The 23,765-nt window shown below is 35.4% G+C and overlaps 1 protein-coding gene across 8 annotated transcripts in view; it reads left to right on the top strand.

Moving 5' to 3' along the window:
- LOC106082599 (protein held out wings) overlaps positions 1–23,765 on the top strand; it is a 159,077-nt gene that overhangs the window by 110,002 nt on the left and 25,310 nt on the right. For all 8 annotated transcript variants that reach the window (XM_059362261.1, XM_059362259.1, XM_013245221.2 and 5 more), the window contains one exon: positions 17,300–17,416. In XM_059362261.1, coding sequence (XP_059218244.1) covers positions 17,300–17,416 — 117 coding nt within the window. The remainder of the gene's footprint in view (positions 1–17,299; positions 17,417–23,765) is intronic.

The following is a 23,765-nucleotide window of genomic DNA, read 5'->3' as shown; positions in this document are numbered from 1 at the left end:
TGCTGAATGTTTCGTCAATGAGTACCGCCGCTGAAAAGTATTTTTGTTTTAATTTTGCCAGAATACGAACTCAGGCGTTAATGATCAACCTGTGCCCCGCGGTGACTTCACATACGTTTAATACTAAAGTTGCTTTTTTAAAAAGTCCCAAAAATTGTCTAACATATCTTTGGATGTGATGGACCCATGAAAATTTAATATGTATCTAACATCGTGAGAAAGCTTATTGTGAGGCATGACTCAATAATAGAAGTTTGCGTCACTTGCAGAAAACCAAATATAGGAAGGCCCAGGAGCAATATGATTGTAAAAATGTGCCGCTTAAGAAAGCCACAAATAGGAGAACACCATGGCTGAATAAAAGAAGTTTAGGTCACTTGACGAAAGCAGAAAGTTGAAATTTAGGTTAGGTTGAAAAGAGGGTGCGAATATTAACCCGTCCCATGCCACTATGGACATACACCTAAGCCATTAATCGCCTTGTTGTGCGCTCTAAATACTGAAAAAGTAACCCCGAAGAAGAAAATCAAAGTTAATAATTCCGTGCTACTTACAAAATTGTTTTCTAAGCCACGCCCTTAAGTTGGTTCATGTCTGTCTTTCTATGTTATGCTGGCCGCGAAAGCCTAGCATAACATAGAAAATGCTTCAACATCTCATCATCTTCCCCGCACGCTCTACACATGCTACTTGTCGCACTGATTTTACATAAGTGAGCTCGTAGTCCTTATGATACCGAAGCTATACTGACCTACTTACTTCCTTTCAGTAATAGCCAGCAACATTAAGGATGTCAAAATGTGCCGATTAAAAATTACACAAATAGGAGAAAACTTAAACAAAATGTGAATGTAAAAAAATAATTCTTAAAAATCAAAAAAAAAAAAAATTATGTCGGCTGGTCGCTTGACACAATCTTATTATGTGAATCCAGGAGAAAACGTAAACAGAAAATGTATGTAAATAAAGGGAAACTTGACATCCCCAATGATGAGACTTGTTAAAAATTCAAAAATTATATGGGTGTTCATTGCTTTCCACAATTAAGTGAATTCTGGAAGATGCATGCTTCTGAATTCAAATTTAACTTTTTATTTGTTGTGTAAAACGACAGATTGTAATGATTGCTTTACTTTTTCTATTTAGTACGTAATTGTTTTTATTCTCCGTGTATATGGGAACATTTTTTCTTCAAGCAACCCACAGATCAAATCAATTTATTTTTGTTTTTGCTCATTCACATACTTTTACTATTTGTTGCAATCGTAAATCAATCACGGACAAATTTTACTTGCGGCTATACTTTATCTGTATCATGAATAAGCCAACTGAAGATCGATTACCACACATGAATGAGGGGACGCATTTCAAGTGTGTGTTTTTTTTTAACTTGTTCCACTTTTTTACTGGTGTAATGAAAAGACCGAAAGTTGTAAGTTTTAACTTAAAGTTATTTATTTGAAAGGGAAGTTTGGTTCATTGCTAAAGAACATTATTACAGCAGCCTCTTAGTTTATGACTTGTTTTGCGTTCAAAATATTTTTTTTGATTATATTCTTAATCTTTCAAATACTGCTTGCTGTGTAATTACACCTCAATAGCAACACCAACACTTAGCACACCATCAATTGTTGCATGACATTTAATTTCATACCGGAAATTAAAACAAATCATAATTATTAATATTCCCTTACTTCATATCTCCTTCTTTTATTCTACTAATTTTCATATTTTTGTTCTTATGCATTGGGTTGTATTTTTTTTTTCAGTTCTTAACTTTACAGTAAGCATTTTCTGAAAATTCAAATTCTTTACAAAATGTATTTTGGTGTTCAGCCCACGGCTGTCGTTGACTCGATTTTCCCTCTCTAACTTACCTTTAGAAGCGGCATTGTTGTTGACGTTATTCGGTCGGCGGTATTACTGTGTCTGTCTATTTTTTACTTTGGCACACTTTTGAGTTTTGTTCTGAATCTTTTTTTTTTTTTTTTTTTTTTGTTTCTTTCGTCCGATTTATACGAGGGTCGAAGAAATTATGTGTTTTAAAATTCTACTTTATTTTCCATTATTAGGAAACTAATAATGCGACAAAAAATATTTTTTACAAATTCATTGGTATCGGTAACCCTGGTCATAGATAAAGAATTTGAACTTCACAAATAGACTGGTTGGTGGCGCTTGTGAATAGACATTAATGAGAATCACCTAAGAAAATGACGCAAGCCGAATTTATGGCTTAATATATAATTTGAAGAAAAATAAAATAATTACCGACACCTATAAGCTTGACATTTGCTGTAAAATTTTGAGAGCAAAAAAATTTCTCTGTTATTTTAATCCTCTTTAGCCTCACAAGCCACCTAAATACCTGTATAAATACATGTTCTGACTTAAGGGCGGTACTATATTCGCTTTTAGCGAAATTTTTTCACGATTACTTTTTTTAGATAATAGATTTTTAAGCAAAAAAACTAGCTGATTTCATTTAAAAGGCCATTCCCCCATTACTTATGAAAAAATTTAATAAAAGTATATTGGTATCATTGAGAGTTTAGAGTGTTTCAAAAAAGTAACGGTGAAAAACATGTGTTTTCACCGATGAAAAACGAATATAGTACCAGCCATTAGAGAAAATGATATATAATTCCCATATTAATCAAGCGAAAAAGACGATGGAATGTCTAAGTGGTTGGTAAAGATGGAAATCATTTTTTCTCTGCCAGATACACATTTAAATGCAGTGCTACTCTGTGTATTTGACATTGGATGGCAACGGCGTTGGGGGCCTTCTTACTTTGTGATTTCTGCAAATGATGCAACCCTCTATCAAAACATACCATCAAAATCATTCAATGTATTGTACACAAAAGGGGCTATAAAGTATCTGAATATACAATTTTTCGACTTAAGATCAAATCTCAAAAGCAGTAGATACTAGACCGAAGCATAACTATTTTAAGAACGTTTTCAGTAAATAGACTGTGAATTTGTCCGCATTCTTTCTCTTTCAGAAACCTCTTTCCATTATATATTATTAATTCCCCACACTTTTCATATCAACCCTATATATGTTTTGTAGACTATGTCAAAAAATACAAAAATAAGGTGGGGTGGCTTCACTCATTCATTCATGCGTGTTGGTGTAACAATTTAGTTTTATTTTAGTATAACTTGTTTTTGTTTCTATTTTTTGTGAATTGTGTTGTTTTTTCGTTGTTTGCCCGCCGGTTTGTTTTTAGACTTTTTTGAGTCATAATAAAACGTACAATGGCTTGTGGTCTTAGCAAAAGAGTACAAACATTTTTATTTTTATAATCTTTTTTCGTTGAAATTGTTAAATCCTTTAGGACTTCCCGTCTACTTTGCAGACTTGCGGCAGAACAAAATCAATGACACTTTTGCAATTAATTTACCCCATTTAAACGCAAGAATTAATTTCACAATTTTTTGTTGTATCATTTAGCTTCAGGGGGTATGCCGCCAAGTGTTGTTGATTTTTTTAAGCGAGTTTTAACCTTTTTTTGTTTTTTCCCTTTGGACATGGTTTTGTTAATGTCTGCACTTGCCAATCACGATAACGCGGTTTATGAATGAAGTCAGGGTTTTTTTTTTTGAAGTATTTATTTTTTTATTTTATGTTTATAAAATAGACTCACGTTTCCTCTTTTGTTAAGTTGGGTAATAATCATTAAGCCTAAAAGACACCAACGCAATAAATCTGGTTGCTATTTGACCCTTAGGTCTTTTTTAGGCTGGCTATCACTTTCGCTAAAATGACCATCTGGAAGTTGAGCTATTGAAATGTTTGGTGTTGGTCTCTTTCGCTCTCTTGAAATGACAAAATATTTTTTGCGATGAAATATTTTCCATTGGATAACAAAGGATACTGCTATACTGCCTTGAGGTGAAGAGAAACACTTGCATTCTATTAAAAATTTCCAAGATTTTTTCTTTTCATTTAATTATTTTTCCTTGACATTTTTATTTTATATTTTAGGGTGGTTAGGGTGGTGATGATGGCTACTAAAAAGGATGGCTAAAAGTTTTTGTTTAAAATAGATTTAAACAACAAATGCGAAATGTTAGGGGATATCGAAATGATGGACTTATGTCGAATGGGACGACTACAATTTCTTGCCATTAATAGTAAAAACCGAAGTAATATCTCCAACAGAAAACACTTAATGGGTTTTCGATTTAACGAAGAAAAGTGAACGAGTTCTGCCTTAAGGCAGGCATTAAGATCGTTCACTGTGGAAAGTTTCACAAGACATTGTTTGCTTTTTTAGAAATCCTCAAGAAAGCTTTTTTTCCAATACAGAGACATATAGGCAACACCCTCATCATATGTTTTACCATATGATATGGCGTACTCAAAAAATTGTGCAAGTTTGCACAAATTGTTACTGGAAATCGTTCGCGTACTTTATTTGAAAGCAGAAGAGAGCGGGAGAGTGCTTGAGACCGAGCACAATTGTGAGAGCTTGCATATATCTACTGGAGTTTTTTTCCAGCAGAAATTTGCAGCATCGAACAGCTGCTTAATTCAAGTTAACAGCAAAAGGTAGTAAAGGCAGTTCCTACTCTCCAGCAAATGTTTACTGTAAATTTTTTACTGGAAAAGTAACTGAACAGACGTATTATTTTGGTAAATTGTGTTATTTGCGTAGTGTTATCACAAAAAATAAAAGTGAAAGAGCTATATTTGCTGACAATTGTTATTTATGTAAAAGAAAGTTAAAAAAATTGCAACGCCAATACGACGAAAATTAATTTTTTATCATGTTGGCCCAAGTTCAGAGTCGTTTCGTCCACGCCTTATAATGAATGCCAAATTTCCACTCAATAAATAACTTAGTACATCAAATGAAATTGTCTTCACAGATTTTTTTACTAATTTTCTCTATATGGAGATTTACTGTAAAAACTGTTAATACCCATCTTTAAGGAGGAATTTGTAACCTTAGCAGAACTCAAAAATACAAGTAACCGAGCTATGTTCATTATTAGCGGTATAGGAAATTCAAATTCAGCGAGCGTACATATCAAATATAGAGGAAGTTTGTTCACATGAACAGAAAGTGTTAACTGAATATTTTAACATCAGTCTTTTGAGTATCCTAAGTATACATAGATAGATTTGAATTTGTGTGTTATATATATGATAGATGTGTACCTAAACTACGTAGAAGAGTATAAATGAATATAGAGTTTCTGCAGAGCAAAAACAAAATGTGTTAAAAATATTACAAGTTGAGCCTCTTTACAAGGATTCTGATAGACTATTAAACCTTGAATAGTGTAGTTAGAAAACGAAATAGGTAAACGGAAAGGATCACTGCAATGAGCTGCTTGAACTAATTCGTGTTTTTTTATTTAAAAAGCCATGGTGGTGGTCCAAAAAAAATAATTGCAACAACGCCTGAAAACTGATTTGAAGCTGTAAGTGCGCAAACATTTCTGTCGTAGACCATGGAGATATCAACACGACCTCAACGTCAAATATAAATTGTTTTCCAAGAATTGCTAAAAATCATGTTCCGCACTTTATTTTCTATCCAATCCGCCAGATGTCAATCCGATGGACTTTTCTATTTGGGCGACAGCAAGGTAGGGTCAAAAAAAATATGCCAGTATGAATGCGCTGAAGGAAGCTATTGTACGAGAATGTGCCAAAATGGCGGAAGATTACATTCGTGCAGCTTGCAACTAGTTTTTTATTTTTTATTTATTAGAGCAATAGTTGAGGGAAAATGTGGTCAATATAAATTGGTAATTCTTCGATTCAGCTACGTAGCACATAAATAAGGCCATTGTGGCGGAAAGGCTATCATTTCCGCCCTTGACGCTAAATAGTTGGGCTCAAATTATTCCCGGCGATTGTTTAACTGAAAGGATTACTGAAATAAGTAATCTGAACTTGTGCACTTCAACTGGTCTTTACGTTTTTAAATCTAAGTGTGATCAACTGAAGATCTACATCTATTGTGAGTGACATAGTAAGTGATTGTGAATGGTTTAAGCCTATTCTGAATGGTTTGAATCAATTGTAATAGATCTGTGGCCGAATTACTGCATACATGAACGAGTAAAATCCTTCAGTACGTATGGTTATTCGCTTGCGCAAATAAAAATACGTACTGAAGGACGTTGTGGCGCAGACGTTAGCATATCCGTTTGTGCCACTAAACGGCTGGGTTCACAACACGGAGAGAGCATAAAAACCAAAAGTTACCGGTGATTATCCCCACACTAATTTTGGCGGCAATTGTGAGGTATGCCATTTAAAACTTTTCGGCAAGAGTTGTAGCTAAGCGGCATGCCGTTCGTATTCTCAAACAATGAGGTCCTTAGCTTAAACTTAAATCGGACTGCACTCATTGATATGACATAAATATCCCCTGGCCTTTAACGGAATGTTCGTGCCCTTATCTTCTCCAATAATGACAATTTATATGAGTGTGTGTGCTTCTCTTTAACCTTTTGATATCAAACACACACATTGTGTTATTGCTAATGTGATGCTCATAATTGGCGGCGGCAATTGGGCAATATTCTATGATTTGCATTACAATACTGTTCGTGTGCAACATAACTGCAAGCACACGTTCCTATCCACCAAAGACACACTTCATAAAACAGCGCATAAACCCAGTGCAGCAGCAGTGATTAGTTTAAGGTTAGCACGCACGCACACAGGCAAGCAGATAGATGGTAACGCCTAGTAGTATGTAGCGTGACGGAATTTTTCTATGCTCGAGCAGATGGGTGTGAAGACTAAGATTTTGTTATGCAAAAATATGCAACACGTTCACCCGCTTTTTTATGATATAATCACAAGAGGTCAATTAATTTCAATCATTACTTGTACAAAAATATATTTAAATAATAACTAATTGTTTGATTAAGAGTGTCTCACGAAGGGGCCATTTATAAGTGTCGATAATTTTTTAAATATTAGTTAAAGTTAAATTGTTAAGTTGAACTTACTGCTGGATAAATTAATTTATAGATCCTTACAACTTAACGTAACTATAAATTATTTAGATTTAATAATACGGTATTTCGTGGTCTTTCTAAAAGATCATGTGCAAATGGACGTGCAACACCAGCCAGAAACACACCTGACTAATTAAGTGTGCTTTCGACAGACCAGCGTATAGACAGACGTACAGGGCCAGATTGACTTTAACTGTCTTGATAATCAAAATATATGCACTTTAGAAGTCTTATAAACCAATATTTCGAGGTATTACAAATGAAATGACAAAGTTAGTGTGACCCCATCCTAAAAAAAAACAAATGGAAAAAGCCTACTTTGTTCTTAACGTATCCAAATCGGAGTACATGTGTACAGAGAGCCCTTTTGGAAAATGGATATTCATATATGTATATGTTAGGTTAGGTTAGATTAGGTTAAAAAGAGGATGCGGATGTTATTCTTCACTATACCACTATGGACATACGCCTAAGCCAGTATTCGGCTTGTTGTTACTAAAAAAAAAGTAACCTCGAAAAGAAAATCTAATTTAGGAATTCCGTGCTTCTTACAAAACCCTTAATGGTTTTCATGCCACGCCCCTACGTTGATTCTTGTCTGGTATTGTGTCCCCACCTAAGTGCCGGTATCTGTTAGAAGCGAAAGCCGGGCAATGACAAGGGTAATACTCCAACGTCTCATCATCTTCCCCGCATGACCTACACATGCTATCACTTGCGGCACCGATTTTACATAAGTGAGCTCGTAGTCCTATGTGTCCCGTTATGATACCAATAGCTATACTGGCCTTCTTCTTACTTCTTTTCAGTAATAACCTCGTCTTCTCAAGATCGGTATCCCCATAGGATTTTCGCCGTCCTACTGACCGTTTCACTTTTCCACAGGGTTGCATGCACATTCGTCACCACGCCCTTACCTAGGACTGCGACATTGACTTCAATTGTAATTTGAGCCATACTTATATTTCAGGGGCCGTATTACCGCATACGTGATCGAGTGCACTTTCGTATCGAATAAAATTTCATCTCGTATTTAATGGGTGTTATACCACTTGTATATAAATTTGTTGTCCAAGTTTTTATAAATAATGCTTGATTTAAACATTTGCTTTCGTAAATTTCAAAAATTCCCGTTCAATAAAGAGATACATAATTCACAATAGAGAGATTTCGAACTATTTTACTCGTTAACATATGCGGTAATTCGGCCCCTGTTGTTTAAAGTACAACAAAAGCTCTATTGTGAATTGTTTGTGGTCAGCTGTTGTGTTGTGTTTACTAAAATACACAAAACCGGCGAACATACATATGTTTCGCAAAATAAAAAGATTAAAAAAAAAATCTAAATTGCAGGGTGGATAAAACGAAGTGTTACCAATTTGAACAACCACTTTTTTGTGTGAAAATATTGTTAGTGATTCAAATCTTATAAATAAAAATCAATTTGTGTTTGTTTGTTTGAGTGTTCCTTAAATACTCAAAAATTGCTGAATCGATTTTCATGAAATTTTCACTGATGGTGCATAATGATCCCGTGGTGAAAATAGCGTACTAAATTTTTTGATATCTGAAGGGGGCGGACCCTTCCCCTTACCCTAATTTTGGGTATAATAATGGGTGGTGCGATTTAAGCTAAATTTTGTGTGCTCTCATATAGTAACCTAAAAACAAAAATTTTGTATCAAAATTTCGGATGGGGTGCCTAGGGGGCCCGCCCCACTCCCAAAACCTACCAAATATGCATATATACCAATCACTACAATATGGGACTCTGGGACTCAAATGAAAGGTATTTAAGATTAGAAAACGTATTTGATAACAAATTGTCGTACCAAGTGATTGGAGGACTACCCCAACACCCAATACACCCCTAAATCGGACATATTTACCGACCATAGCAATATGGGATTCAACTGAAAGGTATTTGCGAGTAGAATACGAATCAGATTCTACATTTGGAACCAAGTTTCTGGGGGCTCACCCCTTTCCCAAAACACCTCCCACGCAAGACTTATTTTCTGACCATGCCAATATGGAGCTTTAATAAAAGGTACTTGAGTGTAGAATACGAATCTGATATCCAAATGATTGACCGAGTGTTTGAGGGGTTGCCCCTCTCCAAAAACATTCCTCAAAAGAGGACAAAATTACGACCATAGCAATATGGGGCTCAAACGAAAGGTATTTGGGAGTAACGCACGAATCTGATATCAATATTCGGGAAAAGTGTCAATGGAGCCACTTCACCCTCATAACACCACCCAAATAGGAAGTGTTTACTGATCATTACAATATAGGGCTCAAAAAAGCAAGCTGCACGAACGTAATCTGCCAGTATTTTAGCCAGTTACCATACAATGGGTTTCTTTAGTGTATCTTTAATGGCATATTTTGCAATCCTTACCTTGCTCTCTAAAATAGCACAAACTGAAAAGTCCAATGGATTGCATCTGGCGAATTGTGTGTACCAAATAAAGTGCGGATCATGATTTGTCAGCAATGCTTGGTTTACACGTGGTTTATGTTAAGGTGCCGAGTCTTGTTGATACGTCCATAGCCTATGACCGAAATATCTACGTGCCCATGGCTCCAAAACAGCATTTCCTTTAACGCCAGGCTCGATAAAAACGATTGGAGTGCGGCCAACGGCGTTCACAGCTGCCCATACTATCAGTCGAGGTGTTAATCATGGTTTCAGTTGAATTTGAGCTTTCACTAGCCGAACTAATTTAGGTGTTATTGCGGTTTCTTTTAGATCACCCCCATGTTGTTTGACGACGCTTCTTATATATTTTTTTTAAATATTTTTGGAGTGACTCAAACACACCATAAACAATTTGCTCACTTTGAAATGTTTGAGTTCATCTACAATAGCCGGTTATGATTTTCCAGCGAAATATAACGCATTCTCATTATTAAGCTCGAACTGTCAATTAAACAAATTTCATGTAGCTGTCATTTCTAGTTTGACAGAACTTGGTAACACTTCGTGTCAGCTAAACTGTATGTTACTTTGTGATTCAACGACATTGACTTCAATCACAGTTGTTTAGAGTGAACGAAATACTCCATTGTGAATTTTATGTGGTCAGCTGTTGTGTTTCTGACTATTCACTTAAATTTACCAAGCCAGTTCGCAAAATGAAAAAAAAGAGAGTATGTGATTTTTAGCAACCCATAGTGGTAGGTTGCTTATGTTTTTGATAAAAAAGAGTAACAATTATAGACTTTTAAAGAAGGCACAAATATAACCAGCAACATTTTTAAAATTTCATCCAAATCGGAAAAAACTTGGGAGCTTCATCGAGATATGGTTCGATAAAAACTATTTAAACTTGTTCTCAGCTCGAGACTTTTTTTCTAAGAACCTACACTTTCAACGCAAGAGGTAACCTGGTAATGGTGGTGGCTGCCATAAAAAACATATATGAAAATTCTAGCAAACTCAGTTAAATGGTAAACAATTTTTCGAAAAAAGGTCATGTTCAGCAGCTAGTCATGTGTAATTGATTTTCTTGTTCCTTTTTGTTTTTTGTGGTTCTTCTCATTTTTTTGAGTTATTCCATGGATGCAGTCATGTATGTGAGACCATAATGCAACATGTATCCATGCACCACGTTGAGCGAAAACAAAGACAAAAAATAGTTTTGTGGCCAATTTAACAATTATATGCGGTGCTAGTGGTGTCGCTTGCTAGATAGCCAGCGGGCAAAGTTAAATTGGCTGCTGTTTGCAGTTGCATGACCATAATGACGATATGAGCTATCGTCGGCGGCATCGTTGTCTTGTTAGCAATCAATCACAACACAAACTCCCTCATTTACATAAATATTCCATTCACACTTGACACGGCGGCAATGTTCAAATGTTCATAGTGATGGATTCAAAAAAAGTATTTTAAAAACGCACAACTGTTTTATAGACTGAAGAAGAAGGGTGACCCCCACTAACTCTAACTAAGTGGGCGAAGTGGGTGGGTGTCAAGTGGGCCAACAGAAACTAATTTTATTCAATGGAAAAATACTTAATATGGACCAACGATATACAGTTGAGAAGAAAACTATGTGTCATCATACAAATGATGGCTAAATCATTAACTAAATGTGGGTGTGGTTTCACAATGTGTAGGTGGATAGCTTGATCAATACGAAAACTTGATTTTTTTCCATAATCATTTAAACTTTTGTGTGTCAGTGTAGGCTATGGAATATGCATTTCATACTCACACACACAGTCAAACATGCATGCATATCAATTTCCTAAGTAATTAAGTTAATAGAGTGTGTGCATAAATTATCACCAATATAAATTAATAAAAATCAACAAATGAGACTGTAGCTGGCTTGTGCTCTCATACAACACGAGTTTTCTACTTTAATAATATGAAAAACAGAATGATATCAAACACTCCCACATTCACACACAAACAGTGTAAAAAAGCAATTGTAGCGGTGCGATGAAGGCTTCATCATCACATTGCTGAGAAGAAGCCGCCAACCGCACTTATTAAGAAATCGTGGTGGGTACACACATCTTTAGAATGTGAACAATTTGTATAAAATGAAAATAAATTTAACAAATTTATGAAAATGTTTTTCAAAATGTCATGTTTACTTGGAAACTAGTTGTAGCAAAATATAATAAAAAAAAATTATTTAATGTTAAATCAGTCTTGAAAAATGAATACATGGTAGTTTCTAAAATTTGTAAGAATCATACACTAGAACAAAAACTATTTCAAATAATTTAATAAAATCTTATACAAACAAACCTTACTATATTAGCTGTTTAAATAAAACGGCAAAGAGCTTAAGTGCAAAGTTCCAGCTGTTGCCCTCAAACTAAATTGTTATGTCAACCACCCTATAGACCTTATTGAATCTCTAATTTTAGCTGTGTAGTATTTTTGCACTGTGAACGCAAGCCGTGAGGTATAAAAATAAATGCAGAAAATATATCCAGTGCAATTATGTTTACTTGGCGTGCGGTGGTAACCCCATTTGTAAAGTAAAAGTAAAATATTTTTAATATAACTATCTTTTTTTTTTTTATAAAAAAACTTACGAAACACGTGGGGTACTTAAATTTGATAAAATGTTGTATGCCATTCACAATAAATGTATTACTTCAGTGGGCCACAATAAATTGTGGAAAACATACAATGGCAACCCTCAACACTGACATCTAGTGTAGAAAAGAACTCATTCCCTATATAATACTGACAGAGGTAATCAGACAGATAGCTGAAATAACATATCCCACCATCTTCTGCGAATGATCAACCGGTGCCTATATTGCGGTGCCTGTAAACGCAAGCCATGAGATATAAAAATAAATGCAGAATAAATCCAGTGCAATTCCGTTTACTTGCAATTCCCCATTTACCAACCTGTCAAAGCAATTTAAGGAAAAAAGCTAAATATTTCTAAATTTGATAATTTTGTTTTGTAAAGAAAAACTTGCAAAACACGTGCGGCACTGCAAATCGATCAAATTTTTTACACCATTCGCTCTAGATGTATTACTTCAGTGGGCTCCACTAAATTGTGAAAAACATACGATGGCAACCCTGAACATTGACCTCCAGTGTAGAAAAGCCCTCGGCTGAGGTAATCACATACAGACTATCTTCTGAGAATGTTCCACCGGTGCCTATTGGGTTGAGTTCTTCCGGATGTAAGTAAAAGCAAAGGGGACCCCACCTCCCGACCATCATAGGCCACTTTGTATGATGGACAAGCAAACTTTTTGGAGTGACTCACAACACCACGCCTCCATGAAGCCATATTTGAGGGAAGAGCACTCCCACTGAAACAATTTGGCTCTCGGACAGAAATGTCCACAATCGGAGCCATCAGATATGAGATGGGGGTAATCGAGACTACTAAGCACAATTGTCCTCTTGGCCACACTGGATGTAATCAACGTATTTAATAGCCTTAAGTAGTCTGACGTCTTTCGGGCATAAAAAGAATGAGAATGATGAGACATTACCAGGGTAATAATTTAGAACTTTGAAGATGGAACAAGTGAATATGAGGTCACATCAGGTGCGGCGAAGAACTCCATATTTGGACCGTATCTCTGGAATGCCATTTATAATGGAATACTGCAAACAAAGAGGCCAGACGGAAGCTTTCTAGTAAGATATATTAACGACATCAAGGCAAAAGACACGAAAGGGACACTGCAAATTATGCCATGTGACACGGAAGGGCATTGTCCAAACTACGCCAAGTGATGGTAAGAGCAAACACAGGCTGGCTTTTCACGTCTTGCATCTTGGTATGCACAATACAGAGTTGTTGCTCCCAACGAAAAGAAATATTCTAGTGGAGGGGTCGGTTATATATCTAGGTATCCCAACTGGATACAAAGCCCACCTATGCAGATCAAATCTGGCATGCACTAACGAAGATCGCGAAGAAACCAGTTTAATTCAGTCGACTGATGGCAAACGTAGGTGGGCCTCTCCCGAGCAGGGGCAAACTGGTGGGTCTTTTATTGTAGAAATGCAACAGCATGCTCCTGCAGACGGTATGCCGCGCTTAGTCCCCGCTCTCGCTGCGGTTCTTAGGGTTATATCATCCTATCGAACAGAGGCGGAGCTCGCAAAACTCGTAATATTCCCGATAAACTAACAAGCCATGGAGCGGGCCAGGCTCTATACCGCGAGGGCAACCTCCAGAGATCGGTCAAATATTTTGGGATCCGAATGGATACAAAGCTAACCTATGCAGACCAAATCCATCATGCGACGACAAAGGCCGCGAAGATAACAGCACAATTCAATTTTGCACCAATTTTTACGTTCGCGTACTTTATTTGCCAGTAGAAGAGAGTACGTGAGAGAGAGCAAAATGTTGACAGTTTGATAATCGAGATCCTGCAAAATTCTGCTGGGGTTTTTGCCTCAGCTGCAAGTTGCAAGTTTGAACAGATATTTTGTGAAAATCACCTGGGGCCGAATTACCGCATACGTGATCGAATGTGCTTTTGTATCGAATAAAAATTCATTTCGTATATAATGCAGGATGTTATACCACTTTTATAAACATTTTAATATTACATTTTTTACGAATTATGATCGATATAAACATTTGCGATCTTAAATTTGAAAAATCTTGGTTCAATAAAGAAATGCATAATTCAGAATAGAGAGATTTCGAACGATTTTACTGGTTCACGTATGCGATAATTCGGTCCCTGCTTTGTTCAAATAAAAAACGAAAGAGAGTAAATGTCTTCTTACGCTCTGCAAATTTCACTGGCAATTTTTTACTGGTAAAGTACGTGAACAGACCTTATATGGGAGTTAGACGGCATCGAACGAAGTCTCTGCTCTCGGTACGGACGACGGCAGCATTTGTAATAGCAGGAATGGTCCCACTATACCTGAAGGCCATGGATCAGGCTAGGCTCTACACCGCGTGTTGCAACCCCTATATGGGAGAAGGGAAGATTCAAATGGACAATACATAGGCCATGTAAGAGGAGACTATCAGAAGATGACAACAGGTGTGGATGAATGATAGCAGGGGCAGTTGGACGCGACGATTTAACCCCAATGTGCGGATGTGGAAAGCTAAGAGACACGGCGATGTAAACTATAAAGTTACTCGGATGTAAACATACCGTGGATATTTCCGGAAATACCTACCTAGAATGGACAAATGCTCTTCTAGCGCGTGCACTTATGAGACGCAATTAAGTTTTAGATGACGTAGAGTGCACCTTCTTCAATTTTATATTATATCCAATAACGGTTTGGTACTAAAAGCAATTCCTGTTTGGTAATAAATCTAATACGAAACGGTACTTATCGTTTTATATTGTATCCATACCACGAGATGTTGTTTTAATACCATATGGGGGTGTTTCATTATCTATACCGTATTCTATTGGTCCGAGCTATCCACTATAAGTTCCATAAGTTTTTAAAATTGGGCTATATTCCTTGGTTGCCACATAAATTGCTTTGTCTGATTTGGGTATGTGTGGAAGTTACTGATAGAGTTTCGATTGTGTTGAAGTACTTTTGTGATACTTGTAGCGCTGCAAATAATCTAAAGGGTGATTTTTTTGAGGTTAGGATTTTTATGCATTAGTATTTGACAGATCACGTGGGATTTCAGACATGGTGTCAAAGAGAAAGATGCTCAGTATGCTTTGACATTTCATCATGAATAGACTTACTAACGAGCACACTTGCAAATCATTGTATTTTATTACCAAAATCAGTGTTCGGTTCGAAATGTGTTCAAATTTTGACAAATTTTGTTCAGCGATGAGGCTCATTTCTGGTTGAATGGCTACGTAAATAAGCAAAATTGCCCCATTTGGAGTGAAGAGCAACCAGAAGCCGTTCAAGAACTGCCCATGCACCCCGAAAAATGCACTGTTTGGTGTGGTTTGTACGCTGGTGGAATCATTGGACCGTATTTTTTCAAAGATGCTGTTGGACGCAACGTTACGGTGAATGAACACATTTCGAACCGAACACTGATTTTGGTAATAAAATTCAATGATTTGCAAGCGTTGCTCGTTAGTAAGTCTATTCATGATGAAATGTCAAAGCATACTGAGCATCTTTCTCTTTGGCACCATGTCTGAAATCCCACGTGATCTGTCAAATACTAATGCATGAAAATCCTAACCTCAAAAAAATCACCCTTTATTAAGCCCCGTTGACTTATAAGGTTAGAACCATTTATCTCTTCAACCTTTGAATTACCTCATTGTCCCTCCATTCCAGTCGGGTTTCCCTTTAGTATAATTTAAAAAAATGATATTCCTTGCAAAACTTATCAAGTCTTGCGTTCTATCTGGGTATGGAAACTTCTTTGCAGAAAAGCCTGCAGGATTTGTTTGTCATTATAGTTAATCTTTTGTACACCCTAAGAAAAAATTAAGCACGGAGTTGAAAAAGTGACCACTTTCGTTCATAAAAGTGAATCAACACACAGATGTTATCAGATCAACCATACATTTTCATAAACCACCAACAGTTTTTGTAAATGAAACGTCCACACCCGTTCACATTCTGACACCGTTTAGTCCACAGATTTATCGAGTATCGAACCTGTGTACCATTCATCCCATTGAATGTTTACAAACACTTGAACACATTGCACCCCAGACGGCTATGTACGTACAATATTTTAGAATCATTTAAACCTAAGGTTGGTATACATACACATTTTGTAGGGTTGATGTTCATAACCGTCGGTGCATAAACAACAACGAGAGGTCTCAAATTCATCCACATTTGTAAACAATATGTTCAACAACGTCTGTGTGAATTTGTAACTTCTTTTTTTATCAGTGTATTCGCTAGTATACTGATGATTATCTACGACGCTCTACTTATACAAAATTGCAAAATTTTTTGTTATTTAAAATATATGTTTAAATATTTAAATCGAATATGAATTTAAATTTAAAAGAATTTTTTTATGGTTTTTCAAAAATTTCTAGAAACTGGCAAACGAATAGACAGACACCTTGTGGGTGATGTTAGCGTACTTGGTTTTTCTCACTTAATTTTTATTGTTTGGTTGGTTGCTGGGTTTGTTTGTTTGTTAGCATATCGTGTCAATTTGAGGCGTTTTGCCCTCTGGGTTCAATATGTTGATTGTTTTTTAAATGCGGTGTGTTTTTTCCGCCGAGCTTTATATCATCGCTGTTCATAGCCATTCATTTCGTTGGAGTATCTTTTGACTCGATATGTTCTTCCAAATGTCGCCATCGTTTTATTTCGTTTATTCAATTGCAGTCAGAAGCATTTACCTATCGATGGATATGTACTGAAAACTAATAATTTTGTTTTGACTTTGAAGAAAATACAACTAGAAGCTTGTTTGTGTTGCAAGATAAATGGCTGCTGAGATACGGTATCTGCAGCCAATCAAGCAAGCAGCATCAGTTTTGACAGGTTAATTTGACAATGTTACCTTTGAAATCTCTAAAGGCTATGGAGCTGGTAGAGAATTTGAGTCAAGACCTATTAGGAGAGAAGACCTTGGAATATTTTGCTATTGCCATTTTTTGTAGCAGCTTTTATGTTAGTTTTATTCTCTTTATTCTAAGCAAAAATTTCGAAAAAAAATTCAAACAACGAGTTATTCAACAGTATATGTATGATTGTGCATCTGTCCGTCGAGCATTGAGCTTCATTCATATAAGGAATATAAATCATCATTGTGGTCTAAACTTCTTTTGACATTTTAGTTTATTTCATTTTTTTATTTTTGGTGTTAAGTGTATCAGTATTTATGTGTGTTTGTTTCTTTAATTTCAGTTCAATTTTGTTGGTCGAATTTTGGGTCCTCGCGGCATGACAGCCAAACAATTGGAACAAGAGACCGGCTGTAAAATAATGGTCCGAGGCAAAGGCTCAATGAGAGACAAAAAGAAGGTAAGTCATGTTGTTTACTCATTAATTTCTTGTCAATTTATTTATAATTGAAATTAGTTGAGGTTTTTATGATGCGGTCGTTTAAAAAAATGAAAAGAAATATTTTTTAATGCTACACTTTCTATGATATTAAGACACATTTATTTTATGGGCCATAAAATTTTAGCCAAGCGGTAAAAGTCAAAATATTTGTATGATAAAAACTATGCAAATGTCGCCTCCCCATTGATTATGAAGGCGCTGAATATAATGGTAGCCTTTTAGTATATTTGTTTTAATATAGTTTTGCTTAATAAATATTATAAAAATCTTCCTGAAGGTATTCGTGATACCCTAGTATAAGATAGGCAAGAAAGAAGCCGAAGGCCTCCAATATAGAGTCGGGGCAAACTCAAAAGGGGTGGGCGAATCGCTTCGTTAAAGCGGATTTTCTTGTAATCAATATTGAAGACACTTTAATAGAAGAGCAGTGCCAGATTACCCAGACACATATGACGAAGTCGTGGAGGCCTGTAGTATAACAAACTGTCAATCGGAAATATCTGTTAGGGGAGGCTAGAGCTGCCCTACCATATAGGACAATTGTACACACCCCTAGAATCGGTTTTTTTTTATTTTATTTACCAGATGACCGGGTTCGCCAGGTTGGCTGAGCTGTAGTCGATTAATATCACTTGCATAGATAGGGAGACTAGAGCTGCCCTACCATACAGGACAATTGTACACACCCCTAGCATATTTATATATATATATATTTTTTTTATTTTTTTGATTTACCAGATGACTGGGTTGGCTAGGTTGGTTGAGCTGTAGTTGATTAATACCACTTGCACAGAGAGCTAGGTTTTTATATGACATTTATACTCCACGACCCACCTTAAAAGATAATTTCTCAAATTTTTTCAAATGCATTTTTTTTTGGCTTTGATCTGCCCATGATGTCAATATCAACGGCATACGCGTTTGCTGATAGTGTACCATTTCAGTTTTGCATACGCAATAAACATTGCCTTGCCAATGTTTAAAGTCTTCTCCATGTTCATCGAGTGTCAGAAAGGGTCATTATAAAACGATCATCAAAAATGAATTCAAACTGAACGTGTGTGACTGCAAAAGGTGATATGTAGTCTAGAGATGACATTAGCATAATTAAACTATTGTCTACAAATTTGGCTTTGATGCAGACCCTAGCTGGATTTTGTCCACCGGAAAAATAGTACCAGTAACCCCAGCTTTTGGGTAAATTTCCAGCCTAGACTTATGTAGGGCATCTGTCTCCAAGATTGTCATGGTATGCGTTAAGCTTAAACTGCTGATATGCATAAGCGTACAAAACATAGCTCAGAGCTATTAAACAGTAAGAGTTTTCGCAAACTCTAACATTTTTGCAAAATTTGCATAAATTGCTACTGGAAATCGTTTGCGTACTTTATTTACCATCGGAAGAGAGCGAAAGAGTGCGTGAGAGAGAGAGAGCAAAATATTGAGAGCTTTCAGATTACTCCTGGAGGTTTTCCGGGCAGAACTTTGCGGCATCGAACAGCAGTTTTATTGAAACAAGTTATTCAATTCAAATAAATGGCACAAGAGAGTAAAGGCTGTTAATCTCCTGCAATGTTTTGCTGGCAAATTTTTAGTGGAAAATTACACGAACAGATCTAATATGCTGCATACGACCTATTGTAAATGAACATTGGTCATTTGTCATCAAACATTCTTGTTTACTTAAGGTGGCATCACACAATTTAATATGAAAAATGGATTTTGGAATAAATATGAATTTCTTTCGATTAAAGCCAGGATTCACTTACAGAAGTCACTTGCAAAAAAACATAAAGGGCTTGTGAATGTTAACAAAGGTCAGTGCAAATTCTTATTCTCCAACAAAATGCAACATATTGCACACATTTGAACCCAGCGTGGGGCCCATGACGCTAAACGCCTGGCTCAAATGCTGGCGAGAACATCAGAAAAATATTCTCAGCGTTGGTTTTCCCCTCCCAATGCTGACAACATTTATGAGGTACTATGCCATGTAAATACTTCTCCTCCTCTACGGTGGGCTTTATAAAATACGGCTTGGAATATTTAAACATAACAATTTTGACAGCTTAATAAATAAAATTTAAAAAATATATATACCGGCTGATCCCTTGACGTTACCTTGTTTAGTGAACCCTGGATTAAAGCGAGCTCTTATTTCATCTATGCCATGTAAATACTTCTCCCCCTCTACGGTGGGCTTTATAAAATACGGCTTGGAATATTTAAACATAACAATTTTGACAGCTTAATAAATAAAATTTAAAAAATATATATACCGGCTGATCCCTTGACGTTACCTTGTTTAGTGAACCCTGGATTAAAGCGAGCTCTTATTTCATCGAACATACACGTAGACCGTGTCAATGAAAAAATACAATACATGCCGATTAGAGAGTGCTCTATTCTTACATGCATAAGGAAACTCTTGTGGATACAGAAAGTGACAGCACATACGTAAAAGGCATGTGTTGTAATAGCTCCTTTAATTGTTGTTTTCCTCTTGCCCTCTTTATGTAACATTAAATAAACAATTAGCGATTATTTGTAAAAAAAAGGGTTTTATTGTGAATTTGCTGGCTAAAATGTTACTACAGTCCACTACATTTCGTTATTCAGGAGCTTTTTTTTACAAAAACGTATGGCCACCTGAAGAAAACATCTATTGTGAGTGGAAAAGTCAAGGCTTACACAATTATTTTTCAAAGTAAATATAAAGATCTTAATAAACTTGATTCAATAGCAATGCGACACATCTTTTGCTTTTTAGATTGTATTGACCGCGATTGAAACAAATTCACACACATTAACTCAACCAGTCTTCCGGTGTTGTTTTGACGCTTTTATCCACATCCATTGACTTTCCTGTATGGTAGTAATATTAGACTTGTCCTTTTAAATGCATCAATTTCACTTTCTCCCAATTATAAATGTGATGTATTTTTAAGAACCAATTAGCAAATAAGATTAAAAATATTTGTGAATTACACATATCATAATGCATCTTATTTACTATAATTAGCTTATGCATAATTTATTTACTTAAAATGTTACGCCCTTAAGTAAATTAGTTGGTTCGAAAGGACAATAACAGCTTACAATGCCATCCCTTCCCTCTGCTTTCCTTAGATTACCAAGCTTCACATCTGTTTTCTAATATTCTTTTTGTTAAAATCTTACTTTAAACATATCACAGACAATTCTCGCCTGTGGCCACAATACAAAAATGAAACAAATAATTTGTTTTATTTTTTGATGTCTTGTTTATTTTTATTTACTTTATTTGGCAATACCGCCAACAACTGCCACCATATTTGGGTGTGTGTGTGTGTGATAAACAAATTTGGGTAAATTGCATTTTTATGGATTACGATAGATACCTATACAGGGTGGCTGATGAAAGCCGCTACCAAAAAAAAATGTAATAACTTTTTTTCTATTTAATAATAATAATTTAATAATTAATTTAATTAATTAATTAATTAATTTAATTAATAATAATTTAATAATTAATTTAATAATTTAATTTAACATGAATAAAAGAAAAATGTATTCCATACACCGAAAAAAAAATGTAGCAATATTCATCATTGTAGCAATATTCATCAGCCACCCTGTATATATAATTTTTTGTCTGAATAAGCCCGCCAGAATCGTCTTCGTTCACTGTGCCCACTCACTTGATCCTCTCGCACATAGACAGGCATCAGAAAAATTTCTGAATTTCTGACACTATTTTAAGAAAAAAAAAAAACACATAAAAATGCCTTTGGTGGGGACTTTGGTGAATTTGGAACACACTTGAGTAGGGGGTGGAGTTCATTGCATTGTTCGAAGGTATTTTTCCCGCAGTCAATATGATGTGTTGTTCATTTTTTATTTTTAATAAGTAGCAGCTGGGATATTTAGAAGAAATCGGTATTCGAATAAAAATTCGAAATTTCTGAAATTTTGGACATTTATTTCCTTTTGGTGTCAAGGGTTAAAATGTTTTAAGCAGTTTTATTCGCTCATCAGCATTAAATTTTTAAGGAAAATTTTCTGAAAAATAGATATTCATTGCATTATTGTGAAGTTTTAAAGCATCCACTATTAATCATTCGCAATAGATTTTTTTATTTCAGTTTTACCCGAAGTAATGAAACGATTCCTTTTTTCCCATATTCGAAATATCAGCAACAAAGTTACCATGACTGAAATTTTACAATGAAACACTTTTCAAAGATACAAACGACCTGAGCAATAAATCCGGATTTAATCAGCAGTTTAAATGGGGTTATATGTTACAAAACAAATTGTAATTATTAACAAAAACAATAAAACAATTATTTTTATGGCACGTGTCAATTTATAAACCATACTCCAGAAAGAAACACTGTAGGGATTTGTTGAATTACAATCCATTCGTCTTCTTTGTTCAATAACCATTCACAATAGGCCCTGTTCCTAGTTGTGTCAATTAATATCACTTTCACGGTATTTTATCGTAGTTATCTTTCGTTGAGTATTACAAACATTAACAATTTAATATAACGGTATTTTGACAGACCATCACGCACTTAAAGGGGGCGGATAATCGATTAAAGAAAAATTCGTGTTTACTACCGTGGCCACATCCGTTTCAGTTACTTACACGTATTTCCTTTATTGGTACGTCACGTTCAACACATGTACACTTAAGCTACTATAATCATCATAACGTACATCGTTATTGCAACTGATTGCTATACGAGTATGGTGAAATGTTTTTCAATTTGAAGAAAAACTTATGTTACGAAAGACAGTAGCGCTTGAGGTTCAACGATAACAAGGGTGTAAGGAACAGTTTTTCTAAGTAAGAGAATGGGTATAAGTGATAGAAAGACCTCTTTATTTAAATTCGTTGCAATGAATTTGTGATTTTTTGTTTGTTGCTTCTGCTGTTGCCACTTGTGTTTTATGTGTTGTCGCATTGACAACAACATCAAACACTTAAAAAGAAATTCAGTAAAAGTTATTGGCAATCGTACAAAATGTGTCACTACTCTATGTTTACTTTTGGTTTTTTTTTTTCTTTATTGAACGCCACAACGTCGAAGGCCTGTGTCGACTTCCACGATGGACATGTGCCACAGCTGCCGCTTATGAAATCTTGAGTAAAGTAAAGCCAAAGTAGCACAGACATAAAGACACTTAAACGTAAAAGGGGGGATAAGAAAACTTGGAATAAAGCAGTCATTTTTGAAGAAACAAAAACAAAACATTTTATAGTAAATTATCTTGAGTATCGAAATTTTCAATAAAAAAATAGGGAACCATTACTTTTTTTCAAGAAAATACAGTTATGACAAAAACTTTTCCAAAAAAAAAAAACTAGGTAAGATTTAGGTTGATTGTAAGTTCAAAGGTTACTTTAAAGAAGAGAGATGAGCCAAAGAGAGAGAAGAAAAGGGCGTATATCACGGAGGAGCATGGAATGGATCTTATCACTCTTATTGGAAAACCCGTCGTTCCAAGAAGGAAAGCCTGTACTATTGTCTCAAACTCTTAAAGTCAGCTAGCTAGGTCTTTTTCAAAAACTTCCTTTCAATTAATAGTTACATAATTCACAATAGAGAAATTTCGAACGATTTTATTCGTTCACGTATGCGGTAATTCGGCCCTTGTACTCGTTTGTCTCAAACTCATTAAATCGGCTTGCTGTCATGAACAGATAGATTCCTAGGCCTTTGGGCCTATCCTCCTTTCAGTCTGTTTTTTTTTTTTATAAGGTCTTGTTTTATCCATAAACCATTTTATAGATATAGTTGCCATTTTCACCATGGACATGTTTATAGGAAATTTTTGTTTTTGCTTGCTTGCTATAAAAAATGACTTTCATTTCACATCCAAGTCCTATTTAAATGAAAGATTTACCAATGCATTACGAATGATGATGAATTGTTTTGATAATGTGACCACAAAATGTTTTACATATTCACTTAATCTTGCGGTCTATCAATTTGTTCCACACAACACTCTATTTTCGAAAACATATATCTATGTATGTATGATAGATAGCAAGATGATGGGATGGTGGCCTTATCATTGGAAGCATAGAGTGGGTCAATCATATCTCTAAATGATGATAGCGATTTAAATTCTGCTGACAGTTCGTTTCCCGTTTACGCAAATCCTCTGAAATCACGCAGAAATTAATAATAAAATAGAAATATTTTGAAAATCTCTTGGTCTTATTATGAATCATAGCCCCGCCAAAGCAGCGATGAGTGTGAATGCGACTGACTGCTGATGCGATTCAATCTGATGTTACTTAAAATCTATTTTG

Source organism: Stomoxys calcitrans, chromosome 2 (genome assembly GCF_963082655.1).
Source record: "Stomoxys calcitrans chromosome 2, idStoCalc2.1, whole genome shotgun sequence".
NCBI classification, from domain to species: Eukaryota; Metazoa; Arthropoda; class Insecta; order Diptera; family Muscidae; genus Stomoxys; species Stomoxys calcitrans.
The sequence above is the reverse complement of the archived record's forward strand: the minus strand, read 5'-3'. Positions and strand labels throughout refer to the sequence as shown.